At 35.3% G+C, this 21,939-nt stretch overlaps 1 protein-coding gene across 2 annotated transcripts in view; it reads right to left on the minus strand.

The window, feature by feature from the left end:
- Positions 1 to 21,939, minus strand: part of KDM4C (lysine demethylase 4C) — a 262,110-nt gene that overhangs the window by 15,334 nt on the left and 224,837 nt on the right. For both annotated transcript variants that reach the window (XM_086480286.1, XM_086480285.1), the window contains exons 17-18: positions 14,551 to 14,736; positions 7,631 to 7,801 (exon numbers count right to left, since the gene is read on the minus strand). In XM_086480286.1, the coding sequence (XP_086336412.1) occupies positions 7,631 to 7,801; positions 14,551 to 14,736 (357 nt within the window). The remainder of the gene's footprint in view (positions 1 to 7,630; positions 7,802 to 14,550; positions 14,737 to 21,939) is intronic.

Below are 21,939 nucleotides of genomic sequence, written 5' to 3' on the forward strand. Positions count from 1 at the left end.
TTACTGTAATTCAACAAATTTAGCCTTGGATCACTGAATGTATAGCAGCAAAATACTTTGAATTTATGTATAATATTTTGTCCTTAAAATGTTATTGTATCTTCTCTTACAAAGTGAATATACGCTTTCACCCAAAGGAAACGGGAATACAAACTGGATCATGCATTCCTGCACATATCTAAAAATTTCTTACTTTCCATTCAGCTTAAAAAGTCACTATTTCAACTGTTACATTGCCTTTCAGCAAAGTACTAATAACACAAAAACATGCGTTATGCTAATTCACGGATGCAGAATTGCCCAGAAGGCCTCAATTCAAACCCACATTGCAGAACGTGACTTAGAATGTCCAGGGTGGTACTGGGCATCACAATAACGTGCAACACAGAGGACACTGAGGAAGCCTTAATTTGGGGTACAATATACTCTTACGGGACAAAACTCAGTGTCGGTGGTACAAACGTGAAGCTGGCAAGGACACCAGGATATCTGATTCTCTGTGCCTGCCTAAGGTACAGGGCTGCTTTAGTGCAGTGGAGAAGCCTTTGCTAATCCTTACATTAAAGTTAGATGAGACTGAATCTTACAGTACTACCTCATATCCTGCCCACCCATATATTGGTGAAGGCCTAAAGGTTTAAAGTTCCAAATAAATCAACTGCATCAAACAAGTACAAAGAGCAGCTCATGTTCTGCTCCTGCCCCTGCCTCAGGACACAACACCCGCAAAGGGAAAAACTCCTGCTCCTCCTCCCCTCCCCGCCCTGCCTGAAACACACATGGCAAGTCTGGAAATAATCTACGTCTGAAATACACAACAAACAGAGCAAATTACCAGATTGGAAAATCCTACAATTCCTGTATTACCTCAGAAAAAAGATGCGAGAGGAAACAATGCTCCTCCCCAACTCCCAGCAGCCCCACCTCATCTCAATGGTTCCTGTGTGATTCTAGCACACCACAAGCTCATCACAGCTGTACTTGTTCCTGACATGGACACACACTTACTTTGCAAATATAGGCAGCATTGTAATATATTCCTGTCTCTCACCTGCTTCACTGCAAAGTCAGCCATCTTATCATAAACTGCAAAGTAATGAATTATCTTCCATTCTGTTTCTCCTGCTAAGTTGTGGGAGCATTACCTTCAACTCATCTAAAATCATTATTGATAAGGATCCATAAAGCATTCCGTTATAAAGTGGAGAGGATGTTATACACAGGAAACCGTGTTCTGTGTTTCTATAATATATAAAGATAATTTATATATTATAAAATTCTGTGTTTCTATAACATATAAAGATAATATTTATATTTGAAGCTTTAATTTGCCTTTAATCTATCCTATATTCGGTTTTTTACACTGATCTATTAAGTTGCCTGTCTTTCTACTGTAACAGGAAACAAAGAAAAGCAAGAGCCACAGAAAAATCACTTCTGTTCTCCATAATGGAGTAAAGTGAAAGTAACTTGCTTAAATTAATACGGCTATAGTAATGTACAAGTTTCAGATTAGAATCAGACTATTGAATCTTTTGATGTTTTGCAGCTTCAGGAGTTAAATGATGGAATAAAAGCCTCCAGTCTGAAGTCTTAGAACTTAGTCTTTGCTTTTGAAATAGTTTGATTTTAACTTCATAAGACTACAGTTTTAAAAACAGGAATTCGTTCCTGTTAGCATTCAGAAGACGCAAACAATGATTTGCATGTACAAAGCATAGCATTTTCTGTATCAGCGCTTGCAAATCCAGTGCAAAAGTTCACAATTAGAAAAATGTGTTAAAATAAATTTCTCAGCTCACACAAACTTGGAAATAAATTCTTCAAAACATACATACATATATAACTTCTTGGAGTATTTCACAGAATAAGAATGCAAAATCCTATACAATTTTTACAGATCTATCTAACCAGCAAATGAAGCCCAAGTTTTCTCCTCAGAGACATGTCATGCAGCTCTCAAACTTGCTTTCCAGAATTTTTCAGATTTGTCTGTCAATAGTCACACCATACAAATTGCTGAGTAGTAAGTTCAACTACACAGAAGGTAATTTTATAATGCTGCACAAAAAATTATGCCAGCCCAACATGAGTAGCACATTATTCAGCTCAGAGACTCAGTGTTCTCTCAGTTAAGAAATTTAAAAAAAAGGCTGCTAAACCTATTATAATCCATTAGGTCTCTTTTCCCACACCACACAACTAGTTCTGAGGATTTTTTGACTAAGTTTATACCAGATATGATCAATCATCTTGTTACTTTCAAAAATGCATTGCTTGCTTTTCTATTTCTCATTCTCAGAAATCGCTGGTGGTGGTGATACTGGAGTGCATCAAAAGTATCTATAGATTGCCCAGAAAGAGTGCGAATTTAACAGTTCTAATATCCTTAGCCGTTCTTTACAGATTTACATGCCAGTCTAATAAAACTGAACAAAAAGCTATTATTGTCTGTCAGAAGTCTAATGGATCTTTCACAGCTACAAGGAGGCAGGTAAGCACTACTATTTAAAGTTTTGATTTGAACAGGTAGACAAGCAGAAAACAGTTGTCAGAAGAGATAAAGAGAGAAAGGCATACAGAAGAGAAACCACTGGAAAAAATGCTGGAAACTAGTCAGGAGTTTATTCATTTATAATGCCAGACAAGGCTGATGGAAGAAAAGTTACATAGTCTGGTTTGCAGGACATATTTTCAAAAAACCACAGCATCCTTTGGAAATCACTAGGTTGAGAATCAAATCTTCTACTTTTTATATCCAAGTGGGCATTAATGGACTTTCAAGACTTACATGCTGGCCCAGTATTTCTGAACGTCATTGTTCAAGCAGTATGGTTTTTCAAAAGCAGTAGCAAAAGTATTAACATATACAGAAATTGAGAAGCTGATTGACTGTCCACATAGACATATGCAGATACATATTTATTGCATCAATGAAAGTCAGCTGTCATGGACAATGTCATTAAGGATAAGTTCTTGTAAAGGAGTAAGACTTTATTCTTGAAGCTACATCCCGAGCACCAACACTCACAGCCACCAAAAGAGAGCTACCTTTCCTAACCTGCACATGCAAAAAGTCCCACCTACAAAATGGCACATTAAGGTTTTAAACTAACGTTCCCTTTAGCTAGCTTGCGGAGGAAATTAATTTTGAAGAACCATCCAGCTAAATCCCATTTGTTCTACATCACAAAGGAGGATGAAGTAAATCCGTTCTCTCATCGGTCTACTAATACTATCCTTGGGACAATCTGTATTCAGCCTGATACCTTTGCCTGTACTTTAACCCAATTAGTACACCTCATCTCAAGCAACTTCTAAGATTGTAAATGCCTACACAGCTTCAAATCCCTGCCAGATATCTAGGCCAGGAAGGATCACTCAGAATCTGAGTAGGTCCACAACCATCAGGAAAGATAGGATTATTGTCAGGCCTATGTACACAGTACGTGTATACATTATAGTGTGGGTCATGAGATGTCAAAGCTTTCATTTCATAATTTTGCAGGGGTGTAAAGTGATCATTTGTGGGCTGGGACAGAGGCACAGGATTGCAAAGGTCTCTGGATAAGAAAAGTATTTTTTTTCACAGCTTCTCAAATTACATTGCTATTATGAAGTCAGGTTTTTCTTCAAATACTGGCAACTACAATGTGCTCCATTTTATTACAAAGAAAGCAGAGGATAATAATTTTGGACTTTGTGAAATTTAGGTACACACTGTAAAAAGTTGTAGCTTTTGTGATCATTTCAGTGAAGTGCTTTGGCTGTCAGAGTTCTCAATAGCCCTGTTCCTCTCTCCCCTGCCAGTGGCGAATTTAAAGTATTGATAGACACAGAAAGAGCTCAATCTCCTCCATTCTCTTCACACTGAAAGCTCTCTTGGGCCCACTACTGAAAGAAGGTACTTGCATAAGTATCAGCATAATTCTGTTAAGGATTCCAAGTATCACTGTAGGTATAAAAAAATCCACTGCTCGGTGGGGTTTTATTCATGCCTGAATTTTTTTTAAAGTAAGGTGGCATCCACTTCAGAAAACAGAGGTAGACAAAAAAACCCAAAACACACAAACCAACCAAGTAAGATGTTGGATGGACCAACTTGACACATGCAAAAATAATTTCTTGCTCGTGCTTTTGACAGCTGCAGTCTGAATGTCTCAACCTGAACTAAACACACTTATTCAAGAGTTATGCTTTTTGGATTTTATCGGGACCTTAGAAAATTACCATAATGTGGTTCTGCAAAACAAACTCATGAACTCCTGAATATAGCATCCAAGTATCCTTCCAAACACATCTCACTTCCTCAACTCTTAAGATGCTCTTGCTTGTAAGGAACATTTACAGCAGCATTCCATAAGCTACAATACCACTTAGGATGGTACTCAGTTTATAGATTTGAGTAAGTAAAGTCCATTTTCATTTGCGGGCACGACAATGCACAGATCAGCTTTACCTTCTTAATGGAGAACCCTTACATTTATACAATTAATAGTAAACTAAAACACAGCGCGAGTATGTCATGGCAGCAAAAGTAAGTACATTCGGTTTTATTCACTTGGTTTGCTTGATAACCACAACATGAAACCACAACAGCAAAGAATTCTGTGTAAATGAATTTTACATAATGGCCAGGTCACTTACTGGGGCAAGTGTCCTGGAAGGATGTCTACCATTTCAGGAGAGATGTGCTCAGCTTTCCTGCAATTGGACCTCTCCAGGGACTCAAAGACATGCTTGACTCTGCCTTTTTTTTTTTTTTTCTCTTTGTCTCTTCCTCGTAAGCAATATAATTTTGTGAGACCTTTCTGCTCCCAGCGAACTATACTTCAAAGCCTCCCTGTTTAGCTGGGATTTTAATTATGTAATGTGGGAACAACTTCATTCTTGGCTCTAATTTCAGGTTACATATATATATAAATGTGGGACACCCTCGCTGAACCAAAGGACTGAGGCATTTCCTGATGCATAATCTGTAAACTGACATCTGGCCTGTTGGGCAGGACAGTACTCCTCCTCATGCTGAGCTGGGGGCTGTATGACAAGTTACAGAGCATTAATCCTTCAAGAAGTGGCAAGTGGCACTCATACATGCTGTCCATTGGTAGCAGTTACTCAGGACTGCAGCATATACACTCCCCACTTGTGTGCATGCATGTTAAACTAATCGCTAAAGCTGTCATCACACCTCCTTTAAGATATCAAGTACAATCCCTCTCACTGCAGTCTTTCCATGACTTACAGACAAAGCTTTCCTGCTGTTTCTTCCAGCAAAAAATTGTACACATATACTTCTTTGCACCCTCTTACACCTGCTGGGTTGAGGGAAAGCTGGTTAGGACATCAACAAGCTAACGGGTTTAAACATTGTAACTGAGGAGTGATTATTCTAAGAAATTCTGGCGAGATAGAAATCAGCTATAGCACCCAAGCAATAGCTTGAAATAAAAAAAATCTATATAGCTATGCCTGTATCTAACACATACACTTAAAAACCCCCCAAAACCCCCCACAAAACTAACATCCCCCCCTCAATGGATATATTTAGCAAATGTTAACACAAACCAAGAAAAATACATATACAAAGTGAACAATGCATACCCTGGCTTTGGTATTTATTGAATGCTTACACGCAAACAGAGTTTCACGAAGATTCAAGACTGAAATTTTCCTGCTCCCTATTTTCCTCCTTAAAAAACAAATCACTGGGTCTGAACATTGGAATTGTGGTGTATTGTGAGCTGAGTTGAAATTATGTGGTAGATTCAGCCCATACTGGAAAAGCAGAAAGCTCCTGCTATCTTTGTGAGCTAGTTGAAAAGTGAAAACAGATTAGAAAAATAAGTTCTTCAATAGGCAGCAATATTGCTTTCACACCAGATTTGATGAATAAGTCCTCCCAGCGGCACTAACACCTGATACGCACATTGCATGGATTAGCAAATTTTAGTCCAGGCAGAAGAAAAAACATTTTTTTTTCCCCTTCCAGTAACTGCTACAGGTATATTATCTAATGAAAACACAACAAGATTTCTCTAAGGAATGTGAAATTCGTTTGGTGTTTCCATCAAACAATTATATGTTGTTCATCCACTACCAAAGCAGCACTGAGGCATATCCAGACCTGATTACATTTATTCTTAGCTTCAGATCAGACTACCCCACTAGGGCGGCAAGCAGTTTTTCATCTCTGCCTTACCAGATCCTTGATGCAGGCATACACAAAAGAGGAGTTTCTAATAACAATACAGCCACATTTGCTTAATATCTTGATCATGCTAAATCAGAATGTCTTTGATCATTAATGGAGCCTTTCGGAGTGTTTCAAATTAAAGAATAAATTTTCAAAGACATGCAAGGCGGATTTGCAGACTGCGTTCTATTCAGACCAGTGGGAGGTAAACAGCTCAATCCCCATACACTGCTCTGAAATGTACCCTTTCAAACACTGTATTTTCAAAAGGCATCACACTTTTCAATAACTAAGAAGCTTCTAAGAACAACAGTATCATTTCCACTGATGTATCTATCAGCTAATGCTACTTCCAGGAAAACACTAGGCCTGAAGAAAACAGAACAGCTTGAAGACTTTCACAGGAGAAGAATATGGAGCACTTCTAGGGGTTGTGCTCCTTGAGCTGCAAAGTGTTTATTTTTTTTGCACCGCTGCATATGTCAGACTCTCCCCATCTACATACAGAACAGGACACAGGGCTAAGTGAAAAGTGGTCTTGCAACAAGCAGCACTTTTGCATACCACTGTTCACTGAAGGCTGTAACTTTTAGAGATTATTTGCAGGAGGTACACCAAAAATATCAGTTCAACACAAAAAAAAGACTCAGAGGAGCATGAAAGTAAACAAGGATTAGAGCTATAGCATGAGAAAGAAGTCAAGCAGCACCTGATGAACAGAACAAAGATTGACATCCAATGTATTCATTGCAAATGTAGAAGGAAACACAATCTTTCCCCAATTGTCTGCAAATTTTGTTCATATGTGCTAAGTGCACAATGTGGTCCTTAACAGTTCTGAGAAACATTGTAGTTTATGTAACCCATAAGGGAAATCAAAATCTCAACTGCTTTTTGGAAATACAATAAACTACCATTCTTTTCCCTGACGATTTTTATCATTAATAATGTAATCTCACAAACTAAATATCAGAAGATGTAAACAAGTTGTTAGAACAGATTCTTGAGAGCTATTCTTCCTATTACAGCAGGATTTTTCTATTCTGCAAGGAATTTTTAAAAGTTATCTCTGAGAGACAGAGAAGGATATATGGAATTCCCCCTCTCATATCCTTTATTAAATACATATTTCTTATTTAATTAAAAGATTTTCTAAGATTACTTTTGATTTATTTTGTCAAATGGCAAAGACTAATTAGAACAAACAAGGTTTGGAAGCCCATGAACATAATCATTCTCAGCAGCAAAAAGTAACAAATATGAACTGAATATTAAGTCAGCTCTTCAAGGTCAAAAGAAGTAGTTCAAGATGTTCTAACACCCTAATTTAAAAAACAAAACAAAACAAAACAAAAAACCAAATAAACAACAACAACAAAAAAAACAAACAAAAAAACAAACCAAAAAGAATAGGTATCTGAAAAAAGTACTTACTACAATGTCTTCAGGAAATGTATCCAGACTGAAAGAGCCATCGTCAAACACGACTTCATAGAAAAGTTGAGATGTCACTCCTACGACTCTGCAACTATAGTATCGTGTATTCCTGTGTTTCGTGATGACTGTCTGCCCAACTGTAATGGCCTTCTCACATGCTTTAGCTCTCTTGAAGAAAGGAAGATTTTTTAAAAAAAAAAAGTAATTTTAAAATACCAGCTTACTCATCACAAATTTATTGTGTCAAAACAGTATTGATAACAGGTCATCACTCAATATAAAAACTTTAAAAGCAAAATCGTTCCTTACAATCATGATCACACAAATTTGTTTTACATACAAAGTTTCTGCATTTTATGAGAAAACAAATGGCATCTGAAGAGTAACAAACCCCAGCACTCAAAAATATTTTTCCAACTGATGTCTTCTAACTATTATGCATTAGATCAACAACATGTACACAATTAGCAATATTTGTAAATTTTATTTGTAGAATAATTTATGGAATTTTCTTGCAGAGGTAAGATGTGATGAACCCAGACTATGGTCTTGCATTGTTTTAAATGATGCAATTTTTAAGTACTGGATTTCAGTATGATTCTACATAATTGATTAATATATTGCTGAATGGGATGCAATAACTAAATGTTTATCCAGTTCTTGTCAGAGCTGTCTACAGCAGTGTACCTGAGCAACTTCTTAAGCCATACTGTGCAGAACTTTTGCTTTAAAACTTCAGACAACATTGACCACTATTCGTTAGTTATTTATGTAGTAAATCAGTAACAATAATTTTTTGTTTCTCACTTCTAATTTCCCAGAGCTAGTTATGTCAATCAGAAGAGCAGCAGGTTTGTTAAACTATGCAAAAATTCTAGATCAATATCTGCTTGATTAGAACAACAAAAAAAATGGAATCTTGTAAGTGAGCAAATGCTTAGATGCTCACGTGGTGCTCACAGACCGCTGTTACATGTTACGTTTCAGCTCCTGACTAATGTATCGCCATGAACCTTCCACTTAAGAAGCAACCTTCTTCACCAGGAAAAATAAACTCAAGAGCTTCTCATCCTAATAACACAAGGAAGGCAGCTCTTTTGTTTGATCCTGACTGTCTATTATCTCACAAACGTCCATTTGTTTAAGCAAAAGTGAGTTATTGTGACTTTAGCTATACCTGAACAATTGAACTTTTCTTATAATGGAAGATGCTACTACAAGAGGCAGCTACATTGGTATATATTAAGCATAAAATATTTTTTATTAGCAATGTTTCTATAAACAGAATGAAAATACTTTATTACATATGCTAAAGTAATTACTCCATTTCCTAGTACTGTTTTTCAAACCTTCAAAGGCAGTGAATTCTTCAATCAATAAAATAACATTTAAAAGTGCCTGTGAAAATCTGGAAAATGCCACAGCTGTAGAATTTTTGGCGCTACTACCAAAGGGAGAACCAAGGACAGCATCTGTTCTTTTTGTTAGATTCCAAGCGTTAATAGTAGTGTCAATGCTTTTGAGGAAGAGGAAAACCCCACCGTTTTTGTCGAGACTGTAGTCACTATCGGGCCTCTTTCTTGGACTGATTTCTGGGATTTAGAATTTTTAAACCTCTCTGCTCCTGCAAACTAAGGGCAAACCAAGTACAAATATTCTGTACCATTTCTGGAGACAGTGTACTAAATCTGTGTGTCAGAGCTCTGCCTGACATACGCATTTAGAGGATTTAGTTGAGGTCACCTCAGATAGTAAAACCCGATGATGTTTGTAAAGCATTTTCAAATTTACCTAGAAATAATGTTCTGAGCATACTCACAAATTATTTAACCATTTACATGTATAAAAAAATTTGTTTCTTCCTCATTTTACCTGTCTGTAGTTAGACCAAGTAGAGAATTAACTACATAAATAACAATTTACTGGTATTATCATGGGAGTGATAACATGTCAGTTAGCATTTTTTTATCTTGAAATATATGTAAACATAAATGTTAATTCACCTTTCAATTCTTGACTTTAGTCTATTCAGTTATTGGCTGGGGAGTGGTAAGTAAATAAGTAAATTAATTGATTTACTTATAAGAGAGAATAGAAAAAGTTTTATATTACAGAAGCCCAAGGAGAAATAGCTCTATTAAAAGGTTTAAATGTTTTTAAAGCCCGAAGATGGAAGGCAAAATATAATATTTAAGAAAAAATACAGGCTCATTTAATGATAAAATTTTCAGAGAAGAAATGCCATTGCTCATTAGAACAAATAATAAAAACCAGAAATACATACTAGCTCAAGGAGAAGATTATTTTTTGGTATGTTATCTTGGTAGGATTCTTGATTTATTTCTCAGAAAAAATATTGACAAGCACACTCTGTAATTGACTGCATGTCCTAGAAAACATTTCCTGACAGAAAATCTTAAGAATTTATTGATGTTAAGAATGTCATTTTTGATTAGAAAGGACAGTTGTTATGTAAGGGAGTCTATCAGATTAAAGAAACAGCTGTAGTTACCAGGTTATTGAGAAAGCTGTGGTTTAAAAAGCATGATTTTCTTTAACAGTACCTAAGCCAAAGATGAACTAAGATAATGGCAGAAATACAGAAAACAACCAGCTACAAAGAAATAAATGTTAACCTCCCCTTCTGTGTGCAAACTTCAAAAAGATAAGAGGAAAAATTATTTTCTCCTTCATTTTCTGTATGACAGGACACAAAAATCTTGCTACATAAAATACATAAACTGTATGTATATGAAATCATAGTAACTATAATGAAATAGGCATCTGATGTAAATATCTAGTAACATTCTCTGACTACAATTTTTAATGGGGATCCTCAAAATTCTGAGACTTATTTGATACAGGAGCATAACTCTCATTTCGTTATTTTAAGCTAACTCCTTGGAACTTCAATTTAGGCACAGAAATTACGCACAACATTTCAAAAATACACTGGCTCATTTTTTTTTATAAGGTGTCCTTCCTAAAGCATGCCTTAGTCTCTATGAAATGTTAAAAGGATGGCAGTAGTCAGCAGACAGTGGCAAACAATGACATTGCATTACTCAGGTATTCAAGGGAATAATGATCTACAGCTTCCATTTGACAGCATCCCTTCACTCCCTGTGTGCTACACTGGTAAGAACTGGCCAATAATAGCAGAAGATAATTTGAAATAGCTCAAAAAGGAGCAAGAATCAGTTTTTGCAACTCCTATCCAGTGGGTTTTTGCAACGCCTATCTTTGCCCCTTCTAAAGAGTCTTTCAAAATGCACGTAACTGGGGATGCCTAGATGGCCTCTTCTGATCACACTTTGCAAATGAAACATCACCTGTGAGTATACATTTGCCTCCAGCTGGCTTTCTCTGACCCTCAGTGCTGCCTTTGCAAATCTTGTATGGACCCTTTCATGTTTTTTTTTTCTGTTAGTATAGTTGCATACAACTTCTTTTTCTCATTTCCTTAATATGAAAGAGTTCATTTCATCAAAACAAATCCATCTACAGCACCTATTCTCAACTGTACTTCCAAGTGTTCTTGCAGTTTGATGACAAAAAGGTGTCTCTTCATGCCCAGAGACAAGCACAAAGAGGAAAAATGAAAAAACCTCATGACCTACTGTTTGTGAACAGTAAATCACAGAGCCTTCCTTGCATGTTGACATTCCAATTTACATAACAAAATAATATAGGCTGCAACAAGAATAATCAAAAACATTCTGTATAAAACAAGTTTTCTGCTAGCAAATTTTTATGTTATTTCTAAAGCTGTACCTTCAGCAAATACAAGAGGCATGCTTAGTTTGGAGTCCATGGACCTCCAAAAATATGTATTTTTGAAAAGTCCTATCAACATTTATAAACTCCAGTTCTTTGTATATTTACGCCATTTGGCAGCACTATATGGATGCAAGGGTTATGCTTTCCCTTTTCATTATCTTTTTCATGATTTTTCATCAAAAGACCCGCCAGTGTTTTCCATGGTTGACATTAAAATAGTATCGTAAGAAAAAATCCTGAAGACTATACAGAATCTGAGCCTCAGTAAAAAAGACTTGTGAAAGTGTATCGATGAATAATTTGGACACAATTTGCTTCGCATCATAGCCATAAATAATTTGGATGCATACTCCACCTCATCATTGCAATAAGCCCTTGCCTGAGGTGAAGAGATACACTAATATCAGTAATAATACACATTTATCTGTACATAAGTAGGATTTTTGTTAAGAACCCTCATTGATTTACATATTGCAATATCACTATAGATATATGTCACAATTTTTCCTAGTGCCCAGAAGCCATCCTTTGGTTGTTAAGTCTTGGGTTGTTTGGTTGTTTTTTTTTCAAACTTGAAGAAAGTAGCAATCACAGGTATCCACTGAGCATTTAGGTACAATATGTAGAGGCTATATTAGTGAAAAAACAGACAATTTTATTTTTGTTTCCTTGAAATCAGGAGAAATAATTGTGTCCTTGCTTTATGTATAATGTTTTCAACTGCTAAATACCAGAAGAGATTTTTTTTTTTCTTGCTGACAAGACAATCTATTTGATTCTTGTAAAAATTTGCAAAGTATAATATTTCAGTCTGCATGATTCCCCTGTTCTGCTTTCAAGCAAGCAAGTTAAAACAGGCAAACAAAAAAAAAAAGTTCATTAGAAGTGAGATACATTGCTATGCCTAATGGTGAAGAGCAATGTAATTTCTGCATGAAAGAATAGCTAATAGCTAAGAAAAGTGTAACAAGAAAAGCAATGGAGAAAAAACTTCCAAAGGTTTAAAGATGTGATTACATTAATTATCCAGAAGACAGAGTGTAAAACCAAGCATGTACAAACATACGGCAAATCTCCTTTGTCTCAGGAGAAAGTTAAGAATTTCACAGAAAAAGATTCTTGAACAAAATATCTCATCTTTCCAAGTTTTGACCCAATGAAAAACACAAAAGCATAATTTTTCTTTCTCTTCTGCAAATCTGATTTTGATTTGAGCCACAGAAAATAAGTTAATAATGCTGATTTTTTTCAAAAATGTTGGTGCTGAGTTTCAAGAAAGAATGTAATAGTCTCATTCCAATCTACTTTGAACATCCTTCACCCAACCTCTTAAATAGTAGCCACACAAAATCCTGTTTCTCCGTAGTTGGTTGGAGTTTTTTGTCTTTGATACTACCTAACATAGATCAAGAAAATCACTAAGAAAAAACTGATTTTATGGGATTCCATGTCACTCTATTACTACTGTGTATTTTTCAGATGAGCATTGGTTTTGTTTGTTACCATTAAAAATAATAGCTATTTAATAACTTCTTTACTGTTCCAAAGAAAGTTAAGTGCTAAAGTTTGTACTGTTTTATATTGGATGGAAAGTATAAATTCTGCTTAAACGACTTACCTGCTTTTCTTTAGTATTTTGTTGGTATTTCTATTAAAAAGTAACATGAACACAGAAATGCTAGAAAAAAAGGCTGTTTAGGATATACCACTATATTAAGGGCTATATAGACATAGAACAAATAATCTGAAACTTCAGCACATTTACCATTTAGTATCACAAAAAAGAATAAGGTGAAGAAAATCACATGAACTGTTTAACAGCTTAAGAGGATTCCAGCATCAGAGGCAGATATATTAGAGGAAGGTGGAAAAATTAAGGGGCTGAGGAAATGGCTGCAATATACATATGAAGTGGGAATAGAAGAAAGTGTTACGCAGGAAGTCCTGTTTCAAACAATACTAGAAAATATTTGGAAAGAACAGCCCTATTTTATTGGCCATGATTTTAACCCAGTAATTTTCAACTAACGATAATGTTTTCCAAGAAAGCCAAGAAAAGTATCTTAAGTTGCATGTACAGATGGAGGTTTGTTTGTTTTTCAAACCAAACTAATTTTCTTATAAAATGTTTAAAGAAATTAAAACCACAAGAAGTGTATTTGTTTCACATGTTAATTCCTTTTGGAAAACAAAAATCTTTAAAAGGCCTAACTGTTCTGTGGAAGTTTTAAACAGGGATACACAATTTGTTTCCCTTTTTAAGAACCCCAATAGACTGAACACTCAGGACTGATTACTCTAGTTGGGAGGCATTATATTTTACTACACTTGAAAGAAAATCTTACTCTTCAGTAGTCTCGTCATATATTTATACAGACATCACCTGGGTGTTGTTTTTTTTTTTCCCACTTCTAATAAAGAAAATAAGAAGTTTGCAACTTTTGAATTCTTAACTTGACTAACTTACCAAGACTAACTTGACTAACCTAGTAAGACTACTTTAAGCCCTTCTAGTTTGCTAGGAAACAAAATATAATTTTTAAAGCCCAAGATAAATGGCAAGAGTTCTCTCTTAACTAAGACAGTAACACTTTATTCAAATAAAAGACCTTAAATTAATTCTTCATGTGCCTCATCTAAAATTAAAGGTTCCTCCTCAGCACAGGCTAGAAATAAAAAGGCACAGTAATGATATGAATTTTCATTACATATCAGTTACTTTGCCAGATGACAGAATAATTGTAATTGGTTTGGCTTCAGGACAAAGAACTTACATATAGACCATATCCTTTACCTCAGAGTATCTGTGAGTATTTGCAAGATACTGTGATCTGGGCATTTGTAATACACTCCAGGTTGACAAAACAGAGAACTCAAAGATTTGTTCTGGCTGTCAAAACAATACATTCAATAATGACTGTAATGCAAAAAATGTGTCAGGCATATCAAATATCATTTCTCTCAGGTAATGGCATAAGGAAAATGGCATACATTCAAGACGTAATAGTTTGCTGTGTATGGAAGTATGACATATGGAGCTGTTCTAATACATAATACAGATCCTTTCCTCCATTTTCTCTGGAAACCTTTAATTCTGCAGTTCCATGTTTTAACAAATAAGGAAAGAAATTACTTACCACATTTTGGTTGATCTTGTGCCTGAAACATGTGATGTAGACAACATATGGCCAGTCATCAGGTTCCATCAGCACCCCTGCAGCATGGGCACAGGTAACATGGAAGGATGCTGGGCAGTGTCTATAGGAACACTGAATGCAGGCACCAGAGATTTTCTTAATTCTCTGTCTGCAGAAGATACATTTCTGTAGAAGCAAAGTAAACAGGATATTTACCATACTACCCAGTCAACTCCATTGACTTCTGCAAGTATCTCAAGGACTTAAAAGTTATTTGTGCTTCACTGATTACATTTTATACCTTGCAATATGCATGGCAAAAGAACCAGCATTTATGAATTACATGGTAACTTAGTAACATGATAATTAATAGATATAATTTTTGCCTTTTTTACGTTTATGGGAAGATGATCTGTTCTGGTGCTGTAGTAAGAAAACTGATAGATATAAACAGTTACCTAAAAATTTAATTTTAAATTCCATACACCTCTGAAAATTAACCTGTTCCCCCTAAAATAGGTAAATTGAAAAACTATACACAATTCTGAAAAAAGTAACAGCAAGACTCAAAAATAAAGAGAACAGGCCCACAGCAATGTAGGGGTAGACAGAGCTTCCACATATCCTTTGACCTAGCCCCCTACTTTGAAGCTGGACTAAATACATACTTAAGACAGTCTTTGAGAGATGGCACACCTAACACGTTCGTGAAATGGTTTTTACAACATCCTCAGATAACCCGTTACAGTGGATAAATGTCCTCCAAGTTAGAAATGCTTTCTTTATCTCAAGCCTTTGCGTAATTGCACAGCTGAAGGCTGTGCCTAAGCCCCTTTTCACTTTTTCTCATCTGGTTTTCACTGGTTGTGTATTTAATATAATGGTGATGGAGTAAGCTGCATTTCCCCACTTCATTTATTACAACATCATGTCAACAGCCTTACCAGTGTCAAGATATACCTTTTTTTTTTTTCCCTTTTGCCAAAATAGAGACCACATCAAAATTATTGTCACTATTCTGTAAGTGACATAAGTAAGTTGCTCATATGAAAGAAATGAAGGGACATAAGCTAAGACTGAGAGATAAGCATCACCACATGAAAAAAAGACAAAGTACAAGACAACCTGTATCTTGCCACCAAAACACATTAACAAACACAGTAGATATTTTGCAACTTCTATGGACAACAGTGTTACATCACATTTGGGAACTATCCTCTGATAACTCTCATCATGGCTAACAAAAATGCAAATCTTATTGATGATCATAAAATTATCTCAGCTATTCTAAGATACAGACATTTTACTTAAAGATATGAAACAGTGAATTCAATAATTTGAAAGCATACTGCTGGAATAGTGATTACTTCCATTTGTTCTAAATTTCTTAGTCATTGATTTTGTTAAACACCCTCTTGTCTGCCTATGCTAGGAACATGAGTAAAAATAATTTTAATTTATTTTTACTGTACGGATAATAATCTAAAGTATTTCAAATTAACTTGCATCAAATTCTTCTTCCCAGGTTACCAGAGAATTTTGTTATATTGTTTATTAATATCCATATTCTGAAGAAAATCTGCAGACATTTTATTGTATAATTCAGCACTTACATAGTTTCAATAGCTTCTGACACTCAGTCTGTGACTGAAAGAATACTTTTTGCAAGTGTTAGCCCTTTGGTCATGCAGGGTTCTAGTTCATGCATCATTCTGAACATGAAAAGCTCTTCAGGTTCTGCCTTAATTTCCACCCTCCGAAAGCCAACAGCCTGCATGGTTTTGCACAAACTGAAACAAGAGTAGCATCAGATCTGGAACTCAGTTAAAAATTTTATCTATCATTCACTAAAAGGACCATAACTGAGCTCAGTCTACTGAGGCAGCATCAGGTCTAAAAGACTACTAAGAGGTAAAGACGATTTCACCATCAAAAGGAGTATTCCAGAGACTTCACTGATACGCTGTTTCTCAAGGGAACTTAAGGATTTTGTAATATACATACATAATTCAGAACTAAGTAAAATGGAAATTCCAGAAAGAAAGAAAGAAAGAAAGAAAGAAAGAAAACACAATTGAAATCCATTACGTGTAATGTCTAGACACTGAGTTCATGCAAATATACAGCTCCTTTTGAATGCTTCTTCACACAGATATACACACAAATTCACCAGTCAGGTTAACAAAAGAAGAAAGATGGAAGCACAAAACATGTATGAGTATAAAAAAAACCCAAAAGCCAGAAAAGCTCAGCTCGGTGTTCTGACTGAAACATTAAAAAAATGCACTTCAAACAAAATGTGAGGAATGGGGAAACGAGATAAAAAAGTAAACTGCAGCTAAACTGCAGTAACTGAAGGAAGTATGTTACAGCAAACCAGAAAATGCTGATGTCCTTAAGTTATTTGCTGCACTTGTGCAAGGCATCATATATGCAAGCATTACGATATCGCTGTAAGTTTCTTCAGCATCTTACTAAGGTATCATGAAAACTTGGGAGATGCAGAAATCTGAAACATTACATTACTGGAGTAATGCTTCAGAAGAAGATGCACTTACAAATATATGTATATATATATGTACAATTGTTCTTCTATTTTAATATTTTAAACTTATCACCTTTCAGAAGTGGAAAAGCCAAGGAAAATAAAAACATGAGGACAGTGAGAGATGCTCAAAGGGAAGCTGGCAGTGCAGTCAAGAAAACTGAAAATGTAACACATGAAATGGGATGGCCAAATCCACAGAAATAGAACAAAACTTCTTCCCTCCCTGTAAAAGAGACTGACTTCTCTTTTCTCTTTGAGCATATGTTAACTTAGTAAGAATGTATTAGACAAACTGCGATATTCTAAGAAAAGTTATTTCTCACAGCACTTTTCAGAGTTGCAACTTGAAAGTCCTGAAAAAATTAATTTAAAAAAAAGCAGTCAAATTACTATTGACTATATTCTTATTCCTGTCATGCTGGTGTAAAATTACTGTGATGCTGATGAAAAGTGAAATTACTTCAGATTTACTGATATATAAAAGGAATACTGCTTGGCCATATGTAACTATGTGAATGCAGAATAATTCAAGCTGCATGAAGAATGTGAAAATCCTTCCTGTGTTTTAACCATGAGATGAATCCATATCACTGCCAAATACAAGGAAGGTAGTTGTTATATCAGTTAACTCCAAACACACACTAATCTTTTGTGCTATACTCTTACATTCTTCAGGTATCAGAAAGATTAAGATAATGGATATGAACAGGGGAAAAAAGTTATATACATGCAGGGAAAAAAAAAAATAATCCTATTTCTCCCTGTGCTTATGGAATACCATAAAAATTCTGACAGTCAGTCTTCTTTCAGAAAGCAAGAAAAGCATCAAGATTGACAAATAATGAAATATGTTTCCTATCATTTGTAAGATGCTGTGTCCTTTGTGCAAGTATGACACTGAAAGGGACGATGCAGGTGCACCTCAGCTTTACAATGAGTCTCAAACTTAGGCATGAATTTTGAAAAGCACAAAGGGAAGTCAGCTGTACAAGCAAATTCACAGCTTGCGTAACTGTATCAGGCAGCATGGCCCCATACAGAGATATGAGAAAAAGCTCCTTAACCTTTGAAAGTATAAGACAAACAGTTAATCTACCATATTTGATTAATAAAATCAGAATACACAGAATAAAAGTAGAGCAAACTATAAAAATCTGGCTTGTGTAGACTTTTGGAACCTTAGCTGAGCCACATAGCAAGCTGTGTATTAGCTGTAAGTAGTAAATTGAACCGTGCTGTGTCTGACCCATACTGGTAATTCTTTCCCTCCCTAGCTTCTAGCTAATAATGTATTTCTCTCACTCTCACTTGGGGCTTTACAGCATAGAAATTGAAATTAATTTTTTCACCTTTGTTTCCTGAAGTTAGTATTATTTTTATAGTATGTTGATACATTAAAAAAAAAGGATTATATAGATTATATAGATGTCTAAAAAAAAAAAAAAAATCACCGGAAGTGATGAAAGGAAAAAGGCATCAACGTTATGAAAGAAGACAGGGAATCACCAGTTGTGAAGACTGTGGTTCAGTCTCCCTCCCACCCTTGCCTAAAGTCTGACTTTTGTAAGTTTGTAAAATGAAGGAATTGTATAGAATGAAACCACCCTCGAACCACTCTTGCAAAGGACAGAATCTAAACACCCCTGTGGCTGGGCAAACCTTGTATTTAGGTATGTAAACTTGCTACTTGTGTAATTACAAGCTTGACATACTATGAACACATTTACTGAAATACAATCATGCTAGTTCAATGCCCAACTGACAGTTTTTCACTAGCCTGAAACTACAGCTGTTCCGACCAGCTAAAGGAAATTCAACATCCTAGATAGTTAGGAAGAATGTCATTTTGACTTAATGCTTGCTAGATATTAGTGCAAAGCAGAGACAATGGGGGAGGTAGCTCAGGATCAATCTTAATCAGAGATTCAGACGCAAAATGAATTGGAGAATAAATAAAATTGTTTATATAACTGGAGATTAAGAATATAGGACAGAACAATGTACTGCAATTTTCTAGATGGTGAAATGACCTCTTTTTGCCCCCAAAATGAAAAATATTCTGCTGCAAATGGATTTCATAATCATGGAATAGCTCTTTAATATTAATAGGTTGAAAATACATAAACAGAACGGATTTTAAAAAATGAGTCTGAGGGCACTGGATACCAGTATTTTGCAGAAGAAAGCCCACTGATAGCTTTGATAATAACTTTTATGCATCCTTATATAAAGAATTTGATATTGCTTCCCTCAAAAAGAGTAATATTTACAAAACAAAATTCCAGCCCCTAACAGGGTCATGAATTAAACACAGTAACACTACTTTCTGCTGCAAGGATTTATGGAAATAAGCACAAGCTCGGGTTGCAGAAGAAAGCCAGGGCTGGATTTCAGTAAACAATTTGGAATATTATTTCGCCCAAAAGTATTTCTATGCCTTGGCAAGCAGAATGATTTATGTGAAGAAGCTCACTATAGCAAGGCATTAAATTCTACAAAAAGAAGGTATTTCAAGATAGCCGCTAAAAATTATTATATTTCCAAATATCACTAAAAATCAACCCGTAAGAGCTCCCCCTCTACTGCTGCAGATGGTTGTTAACTACTAGTCAGTAACTGAATTATATATTGCTTATCCTCTTTTATATATTTGGCATTTATGGCCTCCTAGGTATCATCAGAAATAAACACTAAGACAGAGATACCATTGCAAAGTTGAGGAAATTAATGAAAATCACGGGTGGTTTTTTTTTTTCACGTAAGATCTGTTTTAGCACCTCTGCATTTCGTAACGAATCTGCTTTGCTTCAGAATTTATATTACCAGACAAGCAATATTGCTGTTCTGTATGATCACACTCTAGATACGAAACGTTGCTCCTACTGTAACCAACAGTAAAATACCCAGATTTTAACAGAGCAAAGATTTCAGAGAGAATATTGACAAAAGTTTCACCAGCTTATCAACTGCTACAACTTGAGACATACAGTACAAAATGCACAGTGAAAATAATCTTTTCTTTCTCCAGTCCAAAGTCATAACATGGATTAGAAGTGAGAAAAGATTACAGTCTAGTCATTCTGCAAGAGCTGGTAGCAGGGGACTCTGTTAACGATGCACAACACAATCAGAAGATGAAGACTATGAAGACATTTGACACATTATCTGCAGATCAGTGAGTGCATGTTGTCTGCACAACCATCTTTCAGAATACAAAGTCAGCACTTAATTTTGGCAGAAAGCATAGTGTGTTTCTATGGAAACAAGCTCATTACTTTTTCTTTTTTTTACTTTATGTTTCCTTTTATCCATGATTAATCTAAAACAAACTGAATATTTCAGCTATGAAGCTGACAGACCTTAGAATCAGAACATGCGAAAAAAAAGTTTTAGACCATCTATTCTACTTCTTTGTTCAGCATGTTTAGACAATTAAATAAAATTAACAAAGAATGTTGTTAGATAAATATAAAGAGACTATTTCGCATCCCCGTGGTATTTCAAATGTAACAACCAGTAGCTTAGTGGGGAAAAAAAGACAGTGCTTGTAGAAAATGATTTGTAATTTCCTACTAGTCAGTAACTCTGTCTATAGCATGGAACTATGGCAAATTAAAGACAGCAGACATTATCTAGCTGTAGGTGAAATTCTGTTAGTCATATATTCCAGCAGAGAAGTAAACATAACACTTCTGTATCAGCAGCAATTAGAAACAGTAATCTTTATCTCTATAACTCTGAAATATGTAGGTTTGGGTCTAGTCTCAATGAATGAACAACATGACTCGCAATTAAACAACATGACTCATGACTTTGAATTAAACATGAAAAGATCTTGAAATGGCACTAAATATATGTATGGTTTAATATATAACTTTAAGAGCTGATAAAATACTATCAGGACTTGCCAAAGTTATGTATAAATTCAGTATACATCTACAATTTCAGTGAAACTGCTAAGGTACTTAGCTTCTTAATAGCTTCTTAATTCATAGGAAAGGAAAAACAAACACACAGTGTAGATTTAAAAAACCCTTAGCTCTTCTGAAGCTCAGATTGTGTGATTGTGATGAAAGAGTTCTTACACTGTAGGTTAAAAGAGAAAGACAAACAATCAAAGAAAACAAACCAGTCGGTGAAGTTCTTATTTTAGAAAGTACCCGAAAAGGTTTATGTTCCTTTGATACACTATGTAATCTCCTTAACTGGTAAAAAGTCAGTGTTGTGAGGCAAAAAGGAATAGAACACCTTGTTAGAGCTCAACTGTTGCCTGCACAGAGGTTTTCACCACAATACCTACGACTATGCCATATCTAGGGAAGTAAACTGCCGTGTATTTATTTTCAGTATTCTTGAAGTCCTCAGTATTTATAATTAGATTTCAACACCAAGCACTGCAGTTAAGTCTTTCGTAACTGTTAGATAAATATAAAGAGACTATTTCTTAAGGCTACAGCATTACCATTAGTGTTCTATATCGTCAGAGATACCCAGAAAGTCGTTGAAAGATCTGTAATCCTACCCTAGAGATCTACCGATAAAAATACATATATCTCTACCATCTCCTCGAAGTCTTATTATCAATAAATACTAAAAGGAAAATAATCAGTCACCAATATCTCCTTTAAAAAGAAGAATCGCTACATATACAATAAATATGCTGCTAGCACATAGTCATTGAACATGAGAATACCCCCCACACACACTTCCTTCCAGATTCATGTATACCAGGTGCAACTCTGAGAATTTAGACATCTTAACTCTTCTTTTGCTCACTTCTTATCTACCACTTTCCTGAAATACTAATATGGGAATGGGAGTCTTCACTTGATAAGGAGACT

Source organism: Leptosomus discolor, chromosome Z, assembly GCF_034619465.1.
Source record: "Leptosomus discolor isolate bLepDis1 chromosome Z, bLepDis1.hap2, whole genome shotgun sequence".
NCBI classification, from domain to species: Eukaryota; Metazoa; Chordata; class Aves; order Leptosomiformes; family Leptosomidae; genus Leptosomus; species Leptosomus discolor.